The sequence below is a fragment of the Megalopta genalis genome, chromosome 1 (assembly GCF_051020955.1).
Source record: "Megalopta genalis isolate 19385.01 chromosome 1, iyMegGena1_principal, whole genome shotgun sequence".
NCBI classification, from domain to species: domain Eukaryota; kingdom Metazoa; phylum Arthropoda; class Insecta; order Hymenoptera; family Halictidae; genus Megalopta; species Megalopta genalis.
In genome coordinates, this window is record NC_135013.1 from 24,625,667 (window position 1) to 24,648,423 (window position 22,757).

General features: G+C 36.4%; 4 protein-coding genes across 5 annotated transcripts in view; 2 read left to right on the forward strand and 2 right to left on the reverse strand.

Moving 5' to 3' along the window:
* The window catches only part of LOC117227960 (nucleoredoxin), a 28,736-nt gene extending 16,503 nt beyond the window's left edge, over positions 1-12,233 (reverse strand). The window contains exon 1 of one of the 2 annotated variants that reach the window (XM_076523865.1): positions 11,566-12,233. In XM_076523865.1, the coding sequence (XP_076379980.1) occupies positions 11,566-12,078 (513 nt within the window). In that variant the 5' untranslated portion in view covers positions 12,079-12,233. The remainder of the gene's footprint in view (positions 1-11,565) is intronic. The other variant, XM_076523862.1, reaches the window with a different exon arrangement.
* Positions 12,234-12,887: 654 nt separating this feature from the next.
* On the forward strand, positions 12,888-13,590 carry LOC117226612 (mitochondrial import inner membrane translocase subunit Tim10 B). The gene is made up of 3 exons (XM_033481203.2): positions 12,888-13,063; positions 13,173-13,268; positions 13,343-13,590. The coding sequence occupies exons 1-3, from the start codon at positions 13,040-13,042 to the stop codon at positions 13,556-13,558; spliced, it is 336 nt and encodes a 111-aa protein (XP_033337094.1). The 5' UTR covers positions 12,888-13,039; the 3' UTR covers positions 13,559-13,590.
* A 290-nt stretch (positions 13,591-13,880) lies between these two features.
* Positions 13,881-18,020, reverse strand: Arfip (ADP ribosylation factor interacting protein arfaptin). Its single transcript, XM_033481317.2, has 6 exons — positions 17,911-18,020; positions 17,148-17,336; positions 16,883-17,050; positions 16,488-16,809; positions 16,230-16,407; positions 13,881-16,156 (listed from the first exon to the last, which is right to left on the reverse strand). Exons 2-6 carry the CDS (start codon positions 17,317-17,319, stop codon positions 16,004-16,006), a joined length of 993 nt encoding a protein of 330 aa, XP_033337208.1. The 5' UTR covers positions 17,320-17,336; positions 17,911-18,020; the 3' UTR covers positions 13,881-16,003.
* Positions 18,021-18,451: 431 nt separating this feature from the next.
* pix (ATP-binding cassette sub-family E member 1 pix) lies at positions 18,452-21,957 on the forward strand. Its single transcript, XM_033485803.2, has 9 exons — positions 18,452-18,565; positions 19,062-19,295; positions 19,367-19,582; positions 19,666-19,873; positions 19,956-20,142; positions 20,215-20,621; positions 20,698-21,010; positions 21,089-21,323; positions 21,415-21,957. The coding sequence occupies exons 2-9, from the start codon at positions 19,083-19,085 to the stop codon at positions 21,460-21,462; spliced, it is 1,827 nt and encodes a 608-aa protein (XP_033341694.1). The 5' UTR covers positions 18,452-18,565; positions 19,062-19,082; the 3' UTR covers positions 21,463-21,957.
* The last annotated feature ends 800 nt before the right edge of the window (positions 21,958-22,757 follow it).

Consider the following 22,757-nt stretch of genomic DNA (forward strand, 5'->3'; position numbering starts at 1 on the left):
TTTCTTTTTAGAGAACGAAATTCTGCATCACAAAATCAAATAACGATACATGTGAACATTATACGTTGAGTTTTTACTGCGTACATAAATTATATGCTTGCAATTGATGAAAAATCTATAGTCCTGGCATTCGTTCTCGATGTGTTAAAATTCTGACACGAAGATGAGCACTGAAAGTGCTGCAAAATTGTAAATATTTTAAATATTTTGTAAATATTCGCCTGATACAGAATAGACGTATCTTCTAATTTTTGGGGTTTATTTCGTTGATAAATAGAATTGTTATTACTATATATATTACTATATATTACTATATATATTACTATATATATTACTATATATATTACTATATATTACTATATATTACTATATATATTACTATATATTACTGTATATTACTATATATATTACTATATATTACTATATATTACTATATATTACTATATATTACTATATATTACTATATATATTACTATATATATTACTATATATATTACTATATATATTACTATATATATTACTATATATATTACTATATATTACTATATATATTACTATATATTACTATATATATTACTATATATTACTATATATATTACTATACATATATATTACTATATATATTACTATATATTACTATATATTACTATATATATTACTATATATATTACTATATATTACTATATATTACTATATATTACTATATATTACTATATATTACTATATATTACTATATATTACTATATATATTACTATATATCACTATATATATGTAATATATATATTATTATTATTAGATTGCCGATGAAATCATCTTCACAGCCTCAGCAATCGTGAACCAAAGAATCTCGTCATTTCGAAGGGTTCCGGTGCTAATGAAACGTACCAGAATGGAAGAGAGTTTTCTGGTAGTCGAGACGAACGAGTTCCGATTGCCGGATCGTACTGGTTTTGAAGCAGGTTGCGCACCTCTGGAGTACACAGATACCGCGGTCTCCCGACGACGTCTCTTGGACAAGAGAGACTGACGCGACCACTGTGTTTCCATTGGTCAACCCCAGTAGCGTCTTAAGCTACCGCGCTTTCAATTGCACGCAAACGAGTACACACAGGTTTCTTGTGGCACCGACTTGAAAACACACCGGAGCACCGATGAAATGGCGTCCTGAAACGGATCGATCTTATATAGGCTACGAATGACAACGGGGAGAGGCGTCTCGGAACCCGTTCCCGTCCCTGCGAATCCTGCGAACGCCGTAGGACATCGCCGAACGTTTCATCATTCTCCTCGAAATTTTACAAGCACAGTAAATTCTCCTTGATTCGCGCTCAGATTGGGCAGAAAAATGGAAAATTTGAGAAGTGGAGATACGATTATTCGAGCCTTGAGTCTCGTTTTAATAGTTGTTGACAATCGGAAACTATAGAAATGAGCCTCGAGGCTCGAATATAATCGTATCTCCTTCTTCCAAATTGTCCATTTTTATGCATAATCTGAGCGCGAATTAGAGAGAAATTACTGCAAATTTTTTAAGAAGACTTCCTACCGCAGGGTTGGAAAAAATCTCTATCGAATCCAAAACGCTGGTTATTTCGAGAAGAGATTTCTGTAGAAATTTCGATACTGTGATGATATTACAATTTGATACGTCATGATAATTGGAAATTACGTGTAGGTTCTACGTAATTATGCTTTGCATAGAGAAAGTAAGATTCTTGGCACTGTTTCTTGGAGTTTGGGCCGTGTCGATGCAAAAAGTAGAACATTTACAGATAAATTCTTTTCGAGGTTTCTTTTTTGAAACGTTCGGCTCTCTCTTATTGGACCAATGATTCTGAAAATCGTTCATTAACACTCGAATGATGGATCTTTTCAGAAATATATAACTGTGTACGCTTAGGATCGTTTATAATTTCATTTATCGATTTTGTTCCGCATACTTCTTAAGGCACTTCTTTCAGACACGACAATTTTTCCATAGATCGTAATGAAACGTGAGACAATCTAACCCTTTGCAGTCGAGAGGTGACTCTAAGGCGGAACTAAAAATTGCCATGCTACGTTACAAAATAACGTTAATACTATAAAAAAAAAGCTGTTGAAAGTGTAACCATTTCACGGGTCACTAGGTTATATAAAATAGAAATACCATAGGTCAGAAAGCCATTATGAATGTCGAGCTAAAATGGGTCCGACTGCAAACGGTTGAATTAATCGACCAGCTCGAAACTAATCGAATAGAAACATTTATACTCCGTGGTCGACCAAATATTATTTCGCTAAAACCGCGCAGCATCCAAAATATGCATTTTCAAAATGCAACTTCAGTAATGCACACGCAATTTCAAAACAGGATGCAACCGACGAGTCCGCGTTGGCTTAGCCGAGCCGACAGCGATTGAAATCGCTAATCAAAGAAAACTCGCAAACCGCTGCAAACAGCGCCGAAAATATCTTCCTTTGAATTCCCCCCCCCCCCACCGTGACGGTCCCCAAAGGACGGCACAGTTGCAAAAAGGTCCAGAATTTCCGGATCGCGGGAGTTAGCCGTTGGCGGAGAGGGAGCTGGCAGAAAGAGACGCAACTTACGACGGCATAATTTGCAGGCGGACGACGTCGCGGGAGCATCGGGCGAGCAAAGTGCACGCGGCAAACGGCGCAAACATTTAATTTTTCCCTGTGCAGCCCCGGCACCACTTGCGCACCGGCAACGACGATGATGATACCGTTGCGAGGGGGTGAAGAGGAGAGCGGACCTCGCCGTCAAAGCGAGCTGGCGCGCGCCCGGCATCGGCGAGGGTGTTTCCGCGCGAGTTTTCGACTCATAGATACTGAAATACATTTATTCGGGCGATTCCCGCTCTTCCTTTGACCGGAACCGGCTGCCGGGGTTGGCTAGTAGTAGTAGGTCGTGTGTAATCTGCACGATATGTTAGCTAAAAACCAGGCTGCAACGGGAATAAGGAGAGAGAGATAGGGTTGGAAAGAAGAGGGTTGGAGTGATACATAGCGCCGCGGGCCACTCTCTCTATTTTTATATCTCTTTCTCTCTCTCTCTCTCGCTCTCTCTCTTTCTGTGTGCACCAGCTACCTCAAAGTCCATCTAGATACCACCGTTTCTGCTATTCCTTTTTTCGTCTTCCCGTTTCAGTCGTTTTCGTGGGAAGGGACCTGCATCGCGGCCGATTCGCCTTCTCTTTCTCCGACAGCAGTGTACACGTACACCCCCGGCAATAAGTATCCGGACACTACTGCTTCTGCACCCGGAGTTCATCATCCTTTGGCCGATCTCGGTCGACTTGCTTCGAATGGAACTGGCAGGTTTGCGAATCGAACACGTGCAACATCAACCGCCGGCAAATTAAATCGTGCGCGCTCACGAGAAACAATCGTAAGGCATTCTGGGACAAGGTAGAACCGTCTTCGAACGTGCCTTCGAAGAATGAATGAGAAGAAACAGGCGAACTATTGCGAACAGCTGGAACTATTTTAGAACGTTCATTGAGAAAGTGCTCGCGAGAGGAATGTGAAATATAATCGAAAAGCTTCTTGGATCAAGGTGGAACTATTTTAGAACGTTCATTGAGGAAGGTCTCGCGAGAGGAATATGAAATATAATGAAGAAGGTTCTCTCTTTCTCTCTCTCTCTCTCTCTCTCTCACTCTTGGATCAAGGTAGAACTATTTTAGAACGTTCATTGAGAAAGGTCTCGCGAGAGGAGTTGGAAATATAATGGAGAAGCATCTTGGATCAAGGTGGAACTATTTTAGAACGTTCATTGAGAAAGGTCTGACGAGAGGTGCACGAGGAATAATGAATAAGCGTCTTGGAACAAGGTAGAACTATTTTAAGACGTCCGCTGCGAAAGGTTCCATGACCGAAAGATGAGAAATAATGGAATTCTTGGAACAAGTTCGAACTATTTTCGAACGTTCATTGAGAATGGTCTGATGAGAGGAGCATGAGAAATAATAAATAAGCTTGTTGGAACAAGTTAAAATTATTCTAGAATGTTCATTGTGAAAGGTCTCGTCAGAAGAACATGAGGAACAATCGAAAACTATCTTGGAACAAATTAGAACAATCTTAGAACGTCCATTGAGGAAGGTCCCGAAAGAGGCACTCAACGTAAATATATTCATGTATAAATATGTATTTATTAATAAATTATATGTAAACACATATTTATTAATAAATAATATTCAATAATGCTGCGATAAAGAGGAACCATTCTAACATCCTGAAACAACGTGAACACTGATCAATTCTAATTGGAACTTTCATTTCTGTTCCCGTCGGAACGCGCGATGCGAGAACGTTGTCGAGAAAGGTTCAGCTATGGAACAGACCCTATTCAAGGGTTCCACAACATTTTTCGATCCGAGCTTTCGACTATTTGCTAGGTGTCCGTATACTTATGGCCTGGAGTGTATGTGTACACACGCCAGCGTAAATATACTCGGTCTCTTTTCTTTTATTTCTGATCCCGCTTTCTGCCTCCCTCTCACTCTCTTTCTTTCTCTTTCCATCCTTCCGCTGGTTCTACCTTTCCCGGTCGTTTTCTTGATCTCGCCGGTCGAATGAGAAAGCTATTTGCGGAAGATATGGGTCGGCCACCCCGGAATGGAAAGGTTGCTGCTGCCGCTGCTGCTCGGCTCTGGCACCGGCTCCGGTTCTCCTTTTGCCACGGCGCTACCCCGTCGCAGCAAAGGCGTGCACCTTTATGAAAACGGTTTACGTCGTACAAACGATGAGCAGCCCGGCTCTATTACACCCCCGCCGGACGTCCTAGCGCTGGCCACAGCCCCGCTTTGTACCTCTAATCGGTCAGTTTTGTCCGGCAAACTGGACAGTCCCTAAATAAGTCAGGCGAACCACGCTAACCTTAACCGACTCGACCCGTGCTCGGGGTCTCCGCAATTTATTATTTAACCCCCTGCTTTATTTACCCGGTCGCCACCGCGCGGTCTCCAGGCTTCTACTAAACTCATTTTCGACCTGGAACTTACCGTAAACTGCTGTCTACCAGAAGAATCATTTCAATTCTTATGGGACGGATTAACGATATTTGGTTGTTTTTTTTTTAACGCGATCTTAATTTTTGGCATCGAAAGGGTTGATTGTTCGTTACACCATCGCGACAGTCCAATGCTTACTGCAAGCAAGGAACCTTTGCTCTTCAGAAATACCATTCGCAATATTTTGTAAAATGTTAATTCCTTGAAATGCCATTTTCTTCGTCGTTAGTCGATCTCTACGCGGAAAAGAAAATTTATATTTATTTTTATCCACATTAACCCCTTGCCTTACGATTTGTTTAGAAGTTCGCTTGAACCTCCTCGTCGTTAATAATTTCTTAGGAGGGAAGGGATATATTTATTTTAAAGAACTTTTTATATTTATATTTTATATTTATTTTGTGTCATTGTCTAATCTGATCTAATGATAATGATAATGATCTAATAATCTAATCTAATGTTTATGATTTATGAATCCTGTAGAGCACTAATTCTTCCGTGAACTTATAGTGAAAGAGTATGACAATTAAAAATGGTTATAAATTATAAACTGAAGAAATTGAATTTTATTTCGACTTAAATAAACGAATAACATTTGTATTGAATAGATTATGTTCGAACTCTTTATAACGAGGTTCACATGATATCTATTACAGAGATTCGAAAATATTCAGGATCGTTATGTTCTTACCGTAATTAATTTTGCAGTTAATTTCTGAAGATAGTAAATCAAAAATAGTAAAATATGTATGAATTTCTCAGGGTGGCATTCTATCCCGAAGAAAGTGCTAGCCGAAATTGTCCACAGCTACTCTTGGATCCCTCGGGGATTTACCTTAGTCATAGTCCATGCCTCATCGTTATGACTATGGCTTTATTACCCACTCAACCATGCAAACGCATTATGCAATTACACGTATACATTATACAATTAGTCTGATGGCGTAATGGGCGAGATTCAGCAGGCTGCTCCTGTTAAAGCCATCTGCGAGCATGCTTTGCTCTAGATGCCAAAGGGTTGAACCCTCGAAATACAATTTTGTTCTAATTCAAATGAAAAATATTGTTTCATTTAACTCGTTAACGTAGTTAACCTTTGTACATAAAACTTTGCAATTTAATCAAAACAATCGAGAAATACTAAAATTCGTTCTTCCATAATTATGGCGTTCTACGTGAACAAAGCGTGAATCGCCTAAAATAAGCAACTTCAAAAATTGATACATAAAAATTACACCTTTTAAAACTGCACGAAATGACCTGAATCTTTTTTAAATGTTAAAGGGACTATTTTATTGTACAATGACCGAAATCGTTTTCTCTAATTTTGCTATTACTCGGAGTGACAAAACAAAAATAAACAACTCTCATTTTTTAACTTCTTTATCTGAATCTGGAACGAACATTTAAGAAAAGAACATATATACGTAGTAAACTATATTTCCTTTAACATTTAAACCAAATTGAACTCGTTTAGTAAAAATTAGTTGAATGGTGAATACTGGATATTTACGCTCAGCAATGTTGATCAAATACCAAATGAAAATAAAACATTCCACCGAGATGTGAGGATTCGCGTTGATGCAGCTGTTTCCGACGTACTGTAGCTGTTACCTTGGCGACTGCGCCACCCGTTCTCTCCGATATTCTTTGTTTATCCGGAATGCGACGTAAGGAAAATACGGGGTAACGAAACAGGGGAAACGAAGAAAGAAGGAGACGAAAGGGAGAAAGTATCCCGCGGCCGTTTCCTTCTGTTACAGGTTACCACGTCTCCTCTCCCACACACCGAAAGTTGGTCTTCTCATTGTTAAATGAATGGGGCAGGGCACAAAGAACCTACGATTTCAAGGGGATGATTCCCAATGTGGATCGGCCAGGATAGGCGGAATAACGAGCAAGAAAGAATTCACGAGGCTACTTGACGCTAATTGCGCAGGACGCTTATCGTTGCATTTACTCGCGGGATCAGACTATTGAGTGTATGTATATGCATCACAAACACCAACGGCTCGAGTGGCCTGACTAATGATCGTGGAAAAAAAGGAGAGAGGGGGATGGAATAACGACCTCCGATAGACTCTTACATTTATATCGTTCGGTTACGTGTACACACAGGTAAAGGAATACCTGCAAGAGTATCCGTCTTACAGAAAAAGTTTCGAGGCGCCGCGAAACCCGCCGTCGCATTCAAATTCAACCCGCGATAGAGACCTCCGAACCCACCGATACACAGGCCTATACATCCTGGAATTTTTCTCCCCTCTTCTTTTTCTCTCTTTATCCTGTCTATCTCTCGGTTTTATTTCTGCTTGCTTCTTTTCGATTCGTTAGTCGGCTGCGATACTAGGAGCTCGTTAATTCGCAGAGAAAAGTACAGGGGAGAGGCGAGCCCTGCCGCGGATGCACGAAGTGCCGTAATGGATCGTAGAGTCACTTGAACTTTTAAGACAAGAGATATCGCTCGGAGTCATCGAGAGCTACGTCGCTGATTAATAGATCAACGCGCGGAGCCGTCTCGGATCACGCATTAATCGCTGAATATCCTATCCAGCGATCGCGCCTTTCTTTTTAATGGAACAACGCTTTTTGTATACTTCTCTTACTTCAGCTTCGAATGTCGAAGCTTTTTCGAACGCACTGTAAAGTACGTTCTTCTAGCTGTAGTTCTAGTCTAATTGAGTTCGGAAATTCCTAAGGGATCTTACAATTAATTCCGAGCAACTGATCAAGATCGAGTTGTTTTACTTCGAGCACGTGATTGGGGTTTATCGATTTTACGACACGGTTTCGAATTTTTCTGTGGACCAACATGATCTTGTCATAAAGTACGTTCTTCCAGCTTGAATTTAAGCTGAATAAGGTTCAAAAATTCTTACGAGGAGGTATTTTAAAATTGATTACAAATGAACAATCAAAATTGAATTGTTTTACTCCGAGCTCGCGATTGGGATTTATCGATTTTACGACACGGTTTCGAATTTTTCTCTGGACCAACATGATCTTGTCATAAAGTACGTTCTTCCAGCTTTAATTTAAGCTGAACAAGATTCGAAAATTCTTACGAGGAGGTATTTTAAAATTGATTACAAGTGAACAATCAAAATTGAATTGTTTTACTCCGAGCTCGGGATTTATCGATTTTATGACACGGTTTCGAATTTTTCTCTGGACCAATATGATCTTGTCATAAAGTACGTTCTTCCAGCTTTAATTTAAGCTGAATAAGGTTCAAAAATTCTTACGAGGAGGTATTTTAAAATTGATTACAAGTGAACAATCAAAATTGAATTGTTTTACAACGAGCTCGGGATTTATCGATTTTATGACACGGTTTCGAATTTTTCTCTGGACCAATATGATTTTGCCATAAAGTACGTTCTTCCAGCTTTAATTTAAGACCTTAGAAGTTATAAAATTTCCACGAGAAAGCAAACTAAAATCATTTCAAAGTAACCCCTAAAATCGACACAGTATATCGCCTGCGTGAAGCCGGTCAAAAATATTCAATCTTCAGGCCTAATCTGAAACTCTACGAACCTAATCAATATTATTCCGAACTACGATCTCCCAATTTTCCTTTACACCTCGAAAACGTGGCCTGCTCCAACTGTATCCCCCACCACTGGTCCCTCGAAAGCAAGTTCGCGTGTTCTCATCGATCTCCGAGCACAATAAAAACCCGATTATAGCGTATCATTTGATAAATAATCCCCGGGAGTAGCGGCTAACCAATCATGGCGCACGAACACGCCAGTTAGAAGAAAAAATATTGTTCCGCGGGGCTGAAGATCGCGAGAACGGAAGGCCACGCAGCGAGCAGATGCTAGGTGGAAATATCACGGACGATTTTTCGTTAGAGAAAGTCGACTCTGGCTGGTGTGTTGGCGCAAAATAAAATCGGACCCTAAATAGCACGTCTGGCGAGGGGTTAAAACACCCGTTGGAAATAAAAAAGGCGCTGCACGCGCGCGGTCGTTCTGCATAACGGCATGCGTGGCTCGAACCCCTCACTCCGCCGAACCCCCTGTCCGCCCCCGCCCTCTGTATACACGTACAACTTTATGACAGAGGGACATGTGTGTACAAAATTTCGAATGATACACTCGCCTCGATTGATCCGCGTGTACCCGGCCTCGAAACGTGAAAAAAAAAGTCAGCGCACAGCCGGAGGATATCACGATCCCATTCGGGCTCGACCTAATCATTCATTTAACGGGCAGTCCTCGCCAACAAACACGAATCACATTATTGTAACATCAGGCTATTCAAATCGGAACGCGTAACCGCGCCGCCGAGTTTCATTTTTCCTGCGTTTCGAGAATTTCATAAAGAAAATGACGTGTAAAAATATTTTTGTTGCGTGTAAATTGTTCTTCCGTTCGAAACGTTCCTTCAACACTGAGCTTCGTTCTTTTATCCTATTTGTTGTAAAATTGCTGAACCAGTTAAGATATTGTATCGCCATGTCTAACGCTTTTCACTTATCTTCAGATACCTGGATTTTTTTACTTTATTGTGTCATATCTTAACCACATCATTTGTTATAACATTTCTCTTTTTCTTTCTTTCTTTCTTTGTTTGCAATCTGTTTGACTGTATTTTTGTGTTGCACAACAAATTATTATATTACGTACAGTGCTAATAACAATTCTAATCTAATTTAAAACTTTGTAAATAACGTGAGGAAGATGTGAGAAAATAATCATTAATATCAAGAGGAAAAGTCAATTTGTATTTCACTCCCGTTTACGGAAACCGTTTACCTCGTTCAATTACAATATAATCGATGATTCGAGTGCAAGCAATATGAATTAAGGCGACTTGCTCCGTTCCCTGGTAAATGATACTTAAGTGTTCGATTAGTATACGATTCCAGGTGCATATCGAGCCGGCCGATAAAATTGAACAGTGAATAAAATAAATGAAACGAAGAAAAATGATACGGTGGACATTGCGGCGCGATCCGGAGGGGGACGAGGCGAAATTATTGCGGGGAACAGGTTTTAAAATTAGCCGGAACGCCCCGGGAAGTTCTGAGAACTTACAAATTGTCTGAATGGCCACCGCGCGCTGAAGGACCGTTATTCCAGGCTTAAAAACCCGAGTCCGATTATTTAATTGAATTTAATTGGTGGCCCCCGGTGCACGTCTGCAGATCGAGCGATAAGGAGTCAGTGACACCGGCTCGCGAAACAGAAAACCTGGCCGCCGCCTGGTAACTTTCGAGTGCGATCGCTCGCAATTATAAGACGTCGCGAGCAGATGTAAAATCGTTTCGTCGAGTGACCAGAGTGCGGCTTAATTGAACGGAGTTCGAATTAATAATTGCGACGAACGTGCTGCGTGTCGTGGCAGCGAAATTTCGCTTCTAATTAATTCGATGCGATCACGAGATGCTGCGAAGTAGCCTAATAACTCTCTTCCGCTTTCGCCTACGCAGCTTGCCGCCGAAACGACAGAAATCATTCATTCGGCCGTGCGAACTGTCCTCGAAAAGCTAATTAACACAGAACCTCGCACGGTCAACGTGACTGATTCCACCTTTTTTATCCTAAAGTTTTCAATGTTATGAAGCCATATTAAACGATTGAATGAACTTCTTAATTTAAGCACACGTTATAATAAAAATGGCAAGAACGTATGAGTAAAGTTAAATTAAATTGTGAAAATGTGCAATTTATGTCAAGGTTATGCAAGCTCCGGCTGCTAACTGATTTCGTAATTGAAGATGTAGTGTGGACACTTTCATGTAAATCATCTTCATTTTTGTAAACATAATTTCAATTCAATGTACAGAATTCCTTCACGGTGTTCTTTATTATACTAGTATACTTTTATGTATTACCCAACATAATCTGCAAAACAGGAAATTCTGCATCCGGTCAATCAAATCAACGATACACCTCGAACGGCATAATCTTAATTACCCTGTGATAGCGCAATATCGAGCACTCGAAATTAAGGATCGGATTGGGAATGCACTAATCTCAAATAAAATAACATTATTTCGCTCATTGTACTTTATAATGGATTTCTCGTTAATGAGCCCTTACACCCGATTACTAAATTGTACGCACATTATTTTCTGCACAAGATATCTCATTTCAGCGTGTATGTCGTATCAGATTTGCCCGCATAATGTTTAAATTTATCAGACTTTGGAATCCATTTTGTTCGTGAAGTACTACGTACATTTTAAAACTTTGTGATTTTATTTGGTACATATTAATGTGGTAATACTTCCGATGAAAATTGCTTTAACAAATGTATTTCTCCTGATTATGAAAAATATAATAGCAAATCTTTCTCTAATTTTTGGCACCTAAAATCCCTCGCTCTCTTGTATCAGCTCTTTTTTTCATATAATACGACGTTTTTTGGGAACGTAACAACCGTGTTATACGGAGGTTACCTGTACAGTTGAATAAAATAAAAAGTAGAGAACAAATTTGAATGCCCGAGCCGATCCCGTCGGCGCCAGCGCCTCCGCTAGCAATCGAGCGAACTATGAACGATTTGAAGGGGAATTATCGCGCGCCGTACCTTTCTTTCGTAGTCTAAGTTGGGCACAGCTAGCCAGGGCAGTTCGGAGACATGTGCGTGGAAGCTCTCCTCGAAGTCGAGGACGTCCGCGACGTTACTCCACAGTACCACGTGCACGATCTCGAACCTTTTCCGTCTTTCTCTCTCTTTTCCAGGGTTCTCGGCGTCCCGGTCGTTGTTCTCGGTATGCTGCTGCTGCGGCCCGCCGCCGTTGACACTCGCATAGAGTTCGAGCAGCTGACGCGTGAAGTCGTCGCACGTAGCACCGGGATTAATGAAACTGAAATACACACCGATCACTTCACAAATCGGCCGGCCGTCCTCGTCGACCAGCGAGCCGCCGGCGTCGCACGGCTTCGTGTCCTGCTGATGATTAACCTGGCTGCACCGCGACAGTTGTTTACCGAACAGCCGGTGCTGCCAGCAGATCGGCTTCGCGGCACCCGCAGGTGCGGGCTTTTTCGTTACGTTCCCCGAGACGGATGCCGCCTGCTCGCTGTAACACGCGGCCATCGCACGTAACAATTAGCCCGCTTCATTCACCGGCGACACACGCAACCGACACCGAGGCTCGACGTTTTTTTATCGCACCGGCTTATTCTCAGACACATAAACACCTCTTACTCTTCGCCGCCGTCAACGCCGACTGACTCAGGCTGATTCACGTTTCGCTGACTCGCAGCCCGCAACCAATCGCTGCCTGCTACCACCGACCGCGCCCGAACGCCTCCGAAGCGATCCGATGAATACGCGCTCTTCTTACGCGCGCACTAATTCAAATTTTACGGATTATAACCCCTGACAAAAAGTATTCGATCACCTTAAGTACCTTTGACATTTAAATAGTATTAAAATGATTCAGTCCAATTTTAAAGGAAGTTATTGCGTTTTGAAAGGTGATCGAATACTTTTTACAAAAATGTTATACAATACGAAGAGACTATAATCAATGTGCCTTTTGATCTATTGAATATAATATATTTGTTACTAAATCCACTAGTTAGTCTATACGAGAGTAGCGATTCTATGACCGCATATCACATAGTTCAAGTATGAAATAGTTCGCTGCTCTGTGTCTTACCTAGATTTTTGGCGGTATGTTATTTTGTGTAATATATAGACAATGTGTGGAACAATTAGTTCATGAATTATTTAAGTACATAGTGCACAAAATACTGACCTTAGAAGAATAAAATTGGTAACGGAATTTTTATTATAAATAGTTGTTTCGGTCAAAGAGAGTTTGAATTTAATTGTTGATTACTCTGAAGTTTCAACCATACAAATTGGTCTGATTATTCTCGATATCGTTAAAGTCGATACATCGAATTACCTATCGTTAGTCGATAGTGCGGATTCGAATCGCTGGAAATTTGAAGAATATCGCTGGCGTAATATAACCTAACAAAAACAGAAATCGTAAATGTTAGAATATTTCGAAAGTGTCATTTGATTTGGAGATAGTAAATTGAATATGGATGTTCTGCAAATAAGAAATGTACATATTATTGATATTTTCGATTGAATAATTAAGTATTGATTTCTAACCTCTTTTCACGTTATAAATGTTGGTTAAAGAACAGTTTTAAGTGAATGTTGTTTTGTAGTTTAAGGATTTTCTACTTCTATATAATCAAATTTCTGAGAGCTGTTTCAAACGATGTATGAACACGTTTATATCGAGAGATATATCTGCAGAGGAGGTATGCTTTTAGATGAGTTACTGATGACGTATTATCATTATAATATATATGCTTTGAAATTGATTACTTTACAGGATGATTGTATCAAAAAATGTGTAGAAAAACATGTCCATGGGAATCATAAAATGATGGAAGTGTTTGTAGAAGTACAGTCTGTTATTATGCAGAAGAGGATAGAAGAAGCTAAAGTAACTCAAGCAGCTTTAGAAGAACAAATGCTAAAACAAGAATCGTTGCAAACACAAGAATCTTTGCAAACACAAGAATCTCTGCAAACACAAGAATCTTGAGAACAATAAATAGCTAATTTTATATAAATGAATTTATTTGCATTATTTGTAATATAGAAGATATATTTTTAAAGTAATAGGTTCAAGAATCTAGTTTTCAAAATAACAATTGCTCATCGATATGTAAATTTCAAATAGTGCGAAGAATGTTCTTTTATTGTTAACTACTGCCATTTGTATTGATATATCAGAGTAATATCTTTGATGCATAGAGAAATAGATTGTTATTCATTTTTTTTATAATTCTATTAATTTTAAGTCGAAAATTAAATGTCTGAATACAAACTATCAGTCTGCAATCAAAGCTCCGTACAAAGCAAAATATATAAGCATTCATTTATTATTATGAATTTGTATACACATAATATACACACAATAACATTATGAGTAGGAACATAATATATTAACTACAATACGTTTTATAAATAAAAAGGTGCTCAAATTGCATTCTTTAGTGATGCAAGTCATTCAGTGTTGCTTTTCACTCTCATTAGTAATTAATAAATATGACTCTTTAGCTTCATTTTATTACAGTAAGTTGAAATGACCTAAGTATATTTTAACAAAAGTCTTTTCCATAATGGAATGTATTTCCTGCATGGTCGTAGTAAAATATTTAACAAATATCGATCGACCTTCCTAGACCGTTTAGTACATGATTATGAATTATTTTCGTAAATTCTATTGTTCCAGAGATAAATAGAATCCCGCACACGCGAGAATCTATACAAATTTTGACTGTAGTGCAAATTTCATACATTTTGCATATACGATCCATTTACATACATTGTTTTACATGCCTTAAAAATGTACAATGTGATCACGTTGGAAGGAATTTATTACAAAATTACGATAAAACGTATTGGATGATATAATATTAATAGATTAGATTCTTTTATATAACTTAATTTACTATCGGTGCTAATGTAAACTATGAGTGTAAGCAACAAACAATGGCGATAATGTATTATACATACATTCATTTTACCTATCCTAAAAACGTTCTATGTATGAAGCGTAAAGATTTGTAATATTTTAATACAGATTCAATACACTACTGATTTCAAATAAAAGGTGATCATATATAATGTTAACATATGTAATATGTGACGTAAATCATAATTTTGAATTCATTTCATTTATACTCATTCACTTAAATGATATGACTAGTTTGTTAAACTTTCCAACATTTAAATACTTTTTTTTTAGTAAATACAAATATTTTCAATAGAAAATAATTGCATCGATAAAAATATTATGCAGACATATAACACTCTTGGCTGAAATACTTAAAAGTATTTCTGAAAAAAACATAATCACGCGGCATTTATTACATTTTGTAATAATACGGTTATTGTTACTAACGTAACTGTTTTGCATATATATATATATACGCATTTTCATTATTGCAATAAGTTATTTAACATATACATATACGTTAATTTCTTTTTCGAAAAAAAATATAAAAATAAATTATAATAGTTATATTAAGTTAATGCCAATGCAAACAAACTTATACATATTAAAAGAGAACACGTGGAAAGCATGTAAGATAAATTAAAAGTACGATCGCAGTAAACATGAAATTTAAGATTTTACAGTTCTTAACTCATTAAACCACACAATTTTAATATAAAAATCAGCACAAATGGGAAGATGGTGCTAATATCGATATCTAAACACAGCATCTATACGTGTAAATACTTAAAGTTTAATCGCGGAAGTATTGAAATTTTTGTAATATTGATTCTTTTTCAATTTGGATATGTAAATGTGTATAAGTACCGAAGTTTGTATTTTGGAAGAATATAATCAAAGTAGAACAATAAGTCAAATGAAACAGCTAATTCGTGGATGTTCATATTTCATTATAATGAACTCTCCTATTAGCAAAGACAATGTGCCTATTGTTTTGGTACAAAATGTAATGTAAACAATCAATTAATACCGTTTTATACATATTGTAAAATTCAAAATTCAGTTTATCATTTGTTAAATATTTACATTATAACTTCCCGAAGAAGGTAGTAGATATAAAAATTAAATATCTATTGCCTTTATAATTTTAGAAGCATTGCTATTGAATTAACAGTACCAAATTCTTCAACAGACATATTTTTAATTGCCATTAAATGTTCCACATAAGTGCTAATTATATCATTGAAATTTACTAATTTATAGTGCCATATATCTATGATACTGACCAATACTTAAAACATAATTCGGAAAAAAATTCAGTCTGGTTTTGCGTTATAATGTACTCTCGTTCCAGAAACCACTTAAATCGATAGATATCTCGACAACAATGTCTCCTAACACATTTTCAAGAATCCGAAAGATGTTCTACCTTTACATTTTTTCCGTTGTTCGAGGAAACGTTTGTATGGACGAATGCATCTTTTTTCATATTCTCCAAAATATTCGCATCTATTCACTCTAGTGTAACTACTGCTCGAGCCATGATGGTAAAGACGAATTCGGTGATTTAACTTTTATGTTAAATTGCTTCAGTGTTGCTTCCAATGCAGTTTGATTTCCAGAGAAATAGGCAGACACTGCATTGTGGAACAACAATAACTGTTTGTGCATCACTTTGATCTGCAATGACAATTGAATGAAATTACTGTAAAAGAAAATCGCGGAGAAGTCAAAGAGTTGAATAAATATATACCCTGTTTTCATCTAAGAATTTAAGTTTAATCGAGACATCCGATCGTAGCTTTTCAAAGTTCTGTTTATGTTCTTCATAATTAGTCTGTGCTTCTTCTAATCTTGCTGCATTACTACCATCAGATTTTGTAGCTTGCGCTAATACTTCAAGATCTGTTCTGTAGGCATCATATTCTATTCTGTAAAAGAAATTAACATTTTAAAAATATTGAAACATATATTTAAAATTGATATGGTCCATCGTAAAGTGAAACATTACCTTGCAGTTTCATACTGTCGAACCGTTAGCAAAGTGTCTTCAATAGTCTTATTACAAAGTGTGTTTACAGATGAAACGAAAAAGTTTAAGGCCCCTAGTAATGTTTCACCATTTTTAGTTAAATTCCTTTGAGTTTCGGAATTGTAAAGAAATTCTTCTTGTAACTCTGGGGATTTCTGTGCTAATTCAGAAAATGTTTCACCAAGAGCATGTTGTGTTTGTACAACATGATGAAAATGAGAAGCTAATGCTCTGGATAATCGTAACACGTTACAGTACTTTCTTTGGGTATCTCTTAATAATTCAATCTGTGTTTCAAGTTCTAAAGATGAAAGAATGAGTTACATTGGAGTAAAAAGATCATAATCAATCAAAGTACATTATAGATAACTCACCTGAATCTACTGTACGAGATGTTTTACCAAGTTTTTCATACATTAGCTGTCTAGTACATTTATATGTAGAAATACTCCAATTTTTAATGCTTTCAATCTTACTTTGAGCAGTACGCATTGTCTGAGTATCGCCATTCTGAATAGGTGTATTTGGAGATACTGTCACAGCTATTACAAGATAAAAAAACTCTGTTTCAATTTTACAAACATTTGATGAGACAATATACTGTTATGTAATACATAATAGTTGATTTATTCTGCTTACACATTTGTGATGTCGGGCTACCCAATGTTAAATTGATTGTGGCAGGTCTAGCTTGAGTGTCGTTAGTGCAATTGTTTGGTACATGAGGAGGGGGTGTCCCACTGTGAACAGCATTATCATTTTCACTTATAGGTGGTGCATCTTTCAACATTTCATGAATACTTCGCTCCATTCCAAGGGATGCAGCAACTATACATAAAAATTTAATTGAAGAAAGTCATGGCAAAATTTATACTTCGTATGAAACATAAAATTATATAGTCTGATATGTAATAAAAAACTAATAAACATTTAAACAAAAGATTACATATTAATGAAAATTTTAATGAAATATGTGTTGGCAAAGGAAATTGAAATTATACTGTAATTATACATAATGTACACGAAATTGCAGTAATAAAAGAAATAACTGAATCTTGCAAAAGTATAAAGAATTTATGAAAAAGCCAAAAATGTTTACACAAAATCGCCATTTTTTTATAACATTCAAAATGTTAATAACTAGTGTATACAACCATAGTTATTATATAGAAAAATTATATGTAGAAGATTCAACACATTAAGACATTTGAAGTATAAAGCTTCAATATTTTATTAATGAAGGAAACTAAAAACGGAAAAAATGCATCAAGAACTGTCACTTGACACCTGTTTTAAAGCAAAGTACGGTTAGACTACTTATTACTCACAAACTTTTCTTATTTTTGTGTAGTCGATAACGCAAAATTTTCAATAGAAAGGTTTTTGCCTTACTTTTACTTACTAAAAAATCAGGATATATAAGCAAATGCTATTATTATGTGCACAAAACCTCAGAACGAATCTGTATAATGCTTCATAAGACATGCAGTACACGAAGCCACAAAATATACTAGACTCGAAACTTCTGTTAAAAATTTGATGTTTTTGTCTCCATATTTGATGACCTTGATGATCTACATACAAACAGCGTTGTCATTTTTTTTTAAATTTTATTAAAAAATTTTTAAACCTTTAATACAATTTTATTGCATTTATTTATTATAATGTAAATGCTTTTCTTTTTACTTATACTGAATAACAATCTTCTATTAATTTGTTAATAAAAATCTACTAAAAGTTAATGGAAATATTTTTTTACATTTAACTTGAATTTTACGAATTTAGTATTGAAAATTATGTTGAAATATAAATAATCTATTGGCAGATGAAATAAAATTATGTAGTAAGGAATCCAAAAGAATATCAAAACCTTATTTTCATGTAAATAAAGGTCTCAGCAAGAAAAGATCAAATTGTGAAACTGGTTAAAGGTGTTGAGTGCATAGTCTACCTTCCGAAATTCTATGGTTAAAATTGGAGCATGCGGTGGTGTGCGAGTGCGGAAACTCCTTCGAAAAGGTTGTAGAGGAGTTTCCTCCACGTTTTTGGTTTGACAGGTACTTAATCGTATGCGTGCCTATTAAATATTATCAAGTTATAACATAATGTATTTAGAATGAATCATGCTCGTGAATTCTATGATATATTTATTGAATATTATTCTATCAGCATAATTCATAATTAATTACATGAGGTTAGAGTTCCACATTGGGATTGGATTTTCATTCAATCCGAATTTCGTTTATGCACAAACACTTATGATAATTTTTGCACAGTATCCTTGTAACTATGTTATCGCTACTGCGTTGTAGTTTTATTAAAATATTGTCTATTCATTTGTTAGCTTCATATGAATAAAACATATGTTCAAAGTTTAGTAAGACTTTTTAATTACTCTATGAAATTTAAAATAAAGATGTTCAAAGGATATAATAATTTAGCCACGAAATAAACGTATAACTGTGTTTAATGATCTTGGAAAATATTGGAATTAATTAGTATTCATGAATGGAGTGTTTCGAATAATAAATAATTCTCACATATAATTTTCAGGCAGGCAAATAGATTATCATCATGCCGCCGAAAAAGTCTATGGAGGAAACGGATCGATTAACACGTATAGCCATAGTTAATAACGATAAATGTAAACCAAAACGATGTAGGCAAGAATGCAAAAGATCTTGTCCAGTTGTACGGATGGGTAAACTTTGTATAGAAGTTACTGCAAATAGCAAAAAAGCATCCATTTCAGAGGAATTATGTATTGGATGTGGTATTTGTGTTAAGGTACTTATTATTCCAAGTTTATAATAATGAGAAACGTATGAGTATCTGCATTAATCACATCTTATTTTTAGAAATGCCCATTCGAAGCAATATCCATCATTAATCTTCCTAGCAATTTAGAAAAGGAAACCACTCATCGTTACTCGAAGAATTCATTTAAACTACATAGACTGCCAATTCCTCGTCCTGGAGAAGTGTTAGGTTTGGTAGGAACTAACGGAATTGGTAAATCAACTGCTCTTAAAATTTTAGCTGGCAAGCAGAAGCCAAATTTAGGCCGATTTACTGTATGTATGATTTTGTCCACATAAATGTTTTCTTGCATAGGAATTCTCTTTTGTTAATTTATGATTTTAATTTTTTTATTTAGGATCCTCCAGACTGGACCGAGATCTTGAGTCACTTTAGAGGTAGTGAACTGCAAAATTATTTTACTAAAATATTGGAGGACCATTTGAAAGCCCTTATCAAGCCTCAGTATGTAGATCAAATTCCTAAAGCTGTGAAGGGCACTGTGCAACAACTTTTAGATCAAAAGGACGAACGCAAAAATCAAATGGAAATTTGTAAAATGTTGGGTAAGTTGAAATCAATATGAAATATTAGATTAAGTAAATTAAGTATTTTTTTTAACGGTTTGTTTAATTACTTTTCCCTTAGATCTGATGCATATTCGCGACAGAGGTATCGAAGCACTTTCCGGTGGGGAACTTCAACGATTTGCTTGTGCTATGGTGTGTATCCAAAATGGAAATATTTTCATGTTTGACGAGCCATCATCATACTTGGATGTAAAGCAACGTCTGAACGCTGCTTTAACAATCCGATCTCTTATTCATCCCGACAAGTATGTAATTAGCATTTGTGTTATTATCTACCATTTTTCCAAGTAACTAATATCATTTTCCAAATTGAATAGGTTCATAATAGTAGTGGAACATGACTTATCGGTTCTGGATTATTTATCAGATTTTATATGTTGCCTTTATGGCGTTCCTGGAGCGTATGGTGTTGTTACTATGCCTTTCTCTGTCAGAGAAGGTATAAACATTTTCCTCGACGGTTTTGTTCCCACTGAGAACTTGAGATTCCGCGAGGAGTCTCTTGTCTTCAAAGTTGCGGAGAGTGCAACCGAGGAGGAAGTGAAACGTATGAATCATTACGAGTATCCAGCGATGACGAAGACAATGGGGTCGTTCAAGCTGAACGTTGAGAAAGGTCAATTCACTGACTCGGAGATCCTTGTGTTACTTGGCGAGAATGGAACAGGAAAAACGACGTTTATTAGAATGTTGGCTGGTAATCTGCCACCCGACGATGGTTCTGGTAATTAATTAATAATTGTAGCAAGGTTCTAATGCTGTACAACGGAAACAACTAGAATAATTTTATTCTTAAACAGGAAGTATCCCTATGTTGCACATCAGTTATAAGCCGCAGAAGATAAGTCCCAAATCTCAGGGTATCGTGCGACAGCTGTTGCATGAGAAGATTAGGGACGCTTACGTGCATCCACAATTCGTAACAGATGTTATGAAGCCTTTGAAGATAGACGACATCATGGACCAAGAAGTGCAGAACCTTTCCGGAGGTGAACTGCAACGAGTGGCTCTTGCTCTGTGTCTCGGGAAGCCTGCTGATGTCTACTTGATCGACGAACCTTCTGCTTATTTGGATTCGGAACAACGTTTGGTCGCAGCTAAAGTCATCAAGCGGTAATGGAGAATCATTTCTCTTTATCTTGTGAAGCGTACTTTGAAGCTGTTATTCCTAAACCTGCGTTACTGTTTCAGGTTTATATTGCATGCAAAGAAAACGGGATTCGTAGTAGAGCACGATTTTATCATGGCTACATACTTGGCTGACCGTGTAATAGTATTCTCTGGCACTCCATCATTGGCTACTACAGCTCACAGTCCGCAATCTTTGCTAAATGGCATGAACAGATTCTTGGAACTTCTCGGCATCACTTTCAGAAGAGATCCGAACAACTACAGACCAAGGATCAATAAGAGTCAGTCCGTGAAAGTATGTCGTTTGGATGTGTTCATTCTTCTTTTATTTAATTTAATTTATTAGTAATATACTTCCAAAGTAAGCGTAATTACCTTTTTTACAGGACCTGGAACAAAAGAGAGCAGGCCAATACTTCTTCCTGGAGGAGTGAGGCATCGTCTCGACAACGATTTGAATAGCAGCTTATATGAAATATTGTGAAGAAATTTTTGTAAATCTTTATACTTTTAAAAGCCGGGAATGGATTTCTTACGATACATTTAAACACTGGTGGCGCATATTTTGCGTTCCCATAAAACATTATTCGTTTTGACATTTCAATTCTTCTACTTGTAGGATATATATTTATTTTAGTAAATATATAAAATCAAGTATATTACAGATAGAACAAAAGCTTCGTTGAAGGAAAAATACAAATGTATTTTTGTATAATTTATTATAACCGGAAGTTTATGTATATTCGTGATGTGCGTCACAAATTGTCTTTTTTCTTATACGAAACGATATTATGCACTTTTTAGTATCAGGAATAATTTGCGTCTGCGTGTATAATGAATTTTTGAAGGAAACGAAATGTCTCAATATATTTACATGTACATCTGCTATGCAACGTGAAATATAATACAAATGGACTTTAAAGGAGAAATTGTTTGATTAATTATTATGAATTCGACAGCTTCACGATTTTACATAAGTGAAAAAAATGATTTTTTTCTGCAAAAAATGTTCAAAATTATAACATTTGAAGTCGTGATTAGGGTATTCATTGATTTACCATATAGTAAAGTAAAAGGAATAAAAAGTTGTATTTCCAGGTTTATTGACATGTAACCGTGATAAAATATAATTATTCTGCTAATTTCGCTATCTTACTTAATTTGCACTGCTCTTCAATAATTTATGAGAAAATAGGTGAAATATATACAGCGGTATATATTATATAGATACATTACGTCCAAGAATATATTAGTAGTTTTTTTCCTGTTTATCTCGGGTGCGTGGAACTAAAAATTCGTTGAGAACATATGCAAAATCAATTCACGAGCTGAACATAAAAAAAAATATAAATCATCATTCGGATTTACATTAGCGTTGTTATAGAAAATCTGCAAAATCAATAACATTCTATTGTTTGGCTATTCGCTGCACAAAATTATTGTTTGACAATTAATTCTTTGCTTGAAGAAACCTATTTTATAATTTTGTTAAATGCCTTGTCTAATAATATCTGCTTACAGAATTCTCTTCGAATCACTCATTAAATAAAGAATACGAGTGCCATTCAAAGTTACTAATATGTGCTCGAGCATAACCCGATAAACCCGATAAATGAATGATTTGTCCACTTTTCATTACATGTAACAATGAAATTCCGATAATGAAAGTAAACATTGAATTTCAAATTATACCTATTTCCACTATTTATGATTCGACATTTGAATGATT

What these genes read in the sequence shown, in the direction of transcription:
- pix (XM_033485803.2), top strand. Translation starts at nt 19,083, where the DNA reads ATGCCGCCGAAAAAGTCTATGGAGGAAACGGATCGATTAACACGTATA. An exon ending in GCCACCCGACGATGGTTCTG is followed by an intron (nt 20,622 to 20,697) that starts GTAATTAATTAA and finishes ATTCTTAAACAG; the next exon opens with GAAGTATCCCTATGTTGCAC. An exon ending in ATAAGAGTCAGTCCGTGAAA is followed by an intron (nt 21,324 to 21,414) that starts GTATGTCGTTTG and finishes CCTTTTTTACAG; the next exon opens with GACCTGGAACAAAAGAGAGC.
- Arfip (XM_033481317.2), bottom strand. Translation starts at nt 17,319, where the DNA reads ATGGAGCGAAGTATTCATGAAATGTTGAAAGATGCACCACCTATAAGT. An exon ending in TAGCCCGACATCACAAATGT is followed by an intron (nt 17,051 to 17,147) that starts GTAAGCAGAATA and finishes ATCTTGTAATAG; the next exon opens with CTGTGACAGTATCTCCAAAT. An exon ending in CGACAGTATGAAACTGCAAG is followed by an intron (nt 16,408 to 16,487) that starts GTAATGTTTCAC and finishes TTTCTTTTACAG; the next exon opens with AATAGAATATGATGCCTACA.
- LOC117226612 (XM_033481203.2), top strand. Translation starts at nt 13,040, where the DNA reads ATGGATGTTCTGCAAATAAGAAAT. An exon ending in ATGTTCTGCAAATAAGAAAT is followed by an intron (nt 13,064 to 13,172) that starts GTACATATTATT and finishes GTTGTTTTGTAG; the next exon opens with TTTAAGGATTTTCTACTTCT. An exon ending in GAGATATATCTGCAGAGGAG is followed by an intron (nt 13,269 to 13,342) that starts GTATGCTTTTAG and finishes ATTACTTTACAG; the next exon opens with GATGATTGTATCAAAAAATG.